Raw genomic sequence first — 2,249 nt, 5'->3', positions numbered from 1 at the left:
GGTCGCCCTCACCGGGAGCACCGCAGAGAGGGTGGCCTGGGGCCCAAGTGGTGGCTGGCGCCTGCGGAGGGCCGTCCTGGGCGCTGCGCCTTTACCTGCCGACCCTCCAGGAGTGCGAGCGCCCCGGCGGAGACACAAAATGACCACGTGTTGGGGTGCTCTGCGGTGTCTCCACAGGCGCCGGGCTTGCGACAGGTGACACTCCGCCCCGCCGGGACCCAGCACGCCACGGCTGCCCGGCGGTGAGGGCAGAGCGGGGCAGCCGTGGCGGAGGCCATCTGGCCCTGGGCGCGGAAGTGTTTGCTCTCTGGCTCCTGGCCAGTGCCTGTGTGAGGCCACCGGCCCGCGTGCGTGAGGCAGAGGGCTACTTCACCTAGGCTGGGGGCGCACGCGGGCCCCCACTGGTCTGCAGCCTTCCCAGCGAGAAGCGGTCTCCGTCCTCACGCTGGCCTGGCTTGGCCACAGGGAGGGCTCGGGGCAGCGAGCCCCGAGCAGGCAGAGGCGCTGTCCGGCATGCCCTCCCCAGGGGGACCACCCCCAGGCCCGGCTAACGTCTGAGGGGCCACCCCCCGCCCGGGCCAGGCGACCCACACCAGCCCACGGATCGCCAGCATCGTCGAGGCTCCCGGCTCCCGCGGCCGAGCTGGGTGGCTCGTCACACGGCGGCACCAGCTGCCACGCGTCAGCGTACGCGCTGGGCGAGCGTGAAAACGCTCACAACTGAAGTGAGCTAGTGGTCAGGGCCTCGGGAGAGCTGAAACTGGGGGGCGCGATGTCAACGGGATCACCAGCTTGGAGGGGGGCCCAGGGGGAAGCTGTGGCCTGAGTGACCGCAGGAAGCAGCCGTCCAGACCCCAGGGTCAGTGTGTCGGGGGTGGGGGGCAGCAGGTACAGAGGCCCAGAGGGAGGAGTGGACTCAGCGAGCTGAAGACAAACACCCACATGGCTACCAGCTTGGGCTGGAGGGTGGACAGAGCCGGGACAAAGGGAAAACTTAGAGCCCCACAGGGGGCGATGAGATCTTGTCGTCGTGTCCTAGGGTGCTTTGGGGGCAGGGTTCAAACAGGCGCGTGGCATCAGGGTGCCAGGGACCCTTAGCTGGGGTGGCTGCGTAGAAGAGGGAGCTGGGCGGGGGCACTAGGCTGACCAGCCGCGGAGATGCTGGCAGATGAGGCTGGACAGAGCTGGGCCACGCAGCGGCAGGAGAGGGCAAGACCCAAGGCTGAACCTTCACCCAATAGCTAGCCCCCCCCCCATCTCCATAAAGGGCACCCTGCCGCCCCTGGGGCTGTAGAGCTGGGGAAGGACTGCACATGGCCCCCAGCCCTGAAGCCCCCCAAATGGTCTTCAGCTCAGCTGCAAGCATGGAGGAAACACCGCTGGCCCAGGGCAGATCAAACACGTCAGAAGATGAGACCGTGCGAGTCTCTCCCAGAAGGGAAATCGTTTTTCAAAGATGTCCACTCTACAAGGTAAAATACTGCCAGGACAGACTGTGCTGGGCACGCCACCGTCCCCCACAGCCGCAGAACAGGCCGGCCCTTCCCTGGGGTCCCGCTGAGGGGCCGCCACCCTGCGGAGGGGCTCTGCCCCGGGCTCAGGTCTGGTCAGGGAGGACGCCTCCGGTTACAGCCGGTGCCTTTCAGACGACAGCGCACCGGAAAACGCTGATAGCCACGTTTGGTTTCAAACGTTTTCAAGAAAATGAATCAAAAGGGAATACGTCAACTTTCCCAGCCTCGCTGATTAACTGCCGGCCCTCCGAGAAAAGGGGAAAAAATAGCTCCGTCTGGCACGCAAAGGTGCTTTTAAAAGGCCTATTTTTGGTCCACAAAGTCACTTGATAGGTTTTATCAAAGCGAGTAACAAAACACATTGTACTTGCAGGCTTCACAAACACGAGGAGAGAGGCAAGATTGGTTTCCTTCCCACCCTCCCGGCCAGGGACATAAATTTCCCACCAGAACACCCCGCTTGGCTGACTCTCAAGTCTGCAGAGGAAGAGGCCGACGGCAGCGGGCCAGCTCGAGGCCTGCGACGTGCGTCTGCCGCCGGGGCGCCGGGCTGCGCCTTGCCCAGCCATCCACGCACACTCCGGAAGCGGGCTTTTTAAGCTCGGTCACGGCCCTGAGGCCCCGAAACAGCTCATCTGGGCCGCTTCTGCGCGGCCCAGAGGCTCGCACCAGGGAGAGAAAGCCTGCGGCTTCTCCCCCAAACGAGGGGCGGGGTGGCGCTGTCCCTGCAGACGC

The 2,249-nt window shown here is 65.1% G+C and overlaps 1 protein-coding gene across 1 annotated transcript in view; it reads right to left on the bottom strand.

Moving 5' to 3' along the window:
* Window positions 1–2,249, bottom strand: part of LOC101634182 — a 48,766-nt gene that overhangs the window by 2,450 nt on the left and 44,067 nt on the right. The window contains exon 4 of the mRNA XM_012729456.1: window positions 96–325. Within this exon, the coding sequence (XP_012584910.1) occupies window positions 96–325 (230 nt within the window). The remainder of the gene's footprint in view (window positions 1–95; window positions 326–2,249) is intronic.

This window comes from Condylura cristata, unplaced genomic scaffold, assembly GCF_000260355.1.
Source record: "Condylura cristata isolate star-nosed mole 26May11 unplaced genomic scaffold, ConCri1.0 scaffold00025, whole genome shotgun sequence".
NCBI classification, from domain to species: domain Eukaryota; kingdom Metazoa; phylum Chordata; class Mammalia; order Eulipotyphla; family Talpidae; genus Condylura; species Condylura cristata.
The sequence above is the reverse complement of the archived record's forward strand: the minus strand, read 5'-3'. Positions and strand labels throughout refer to the sequence as shown.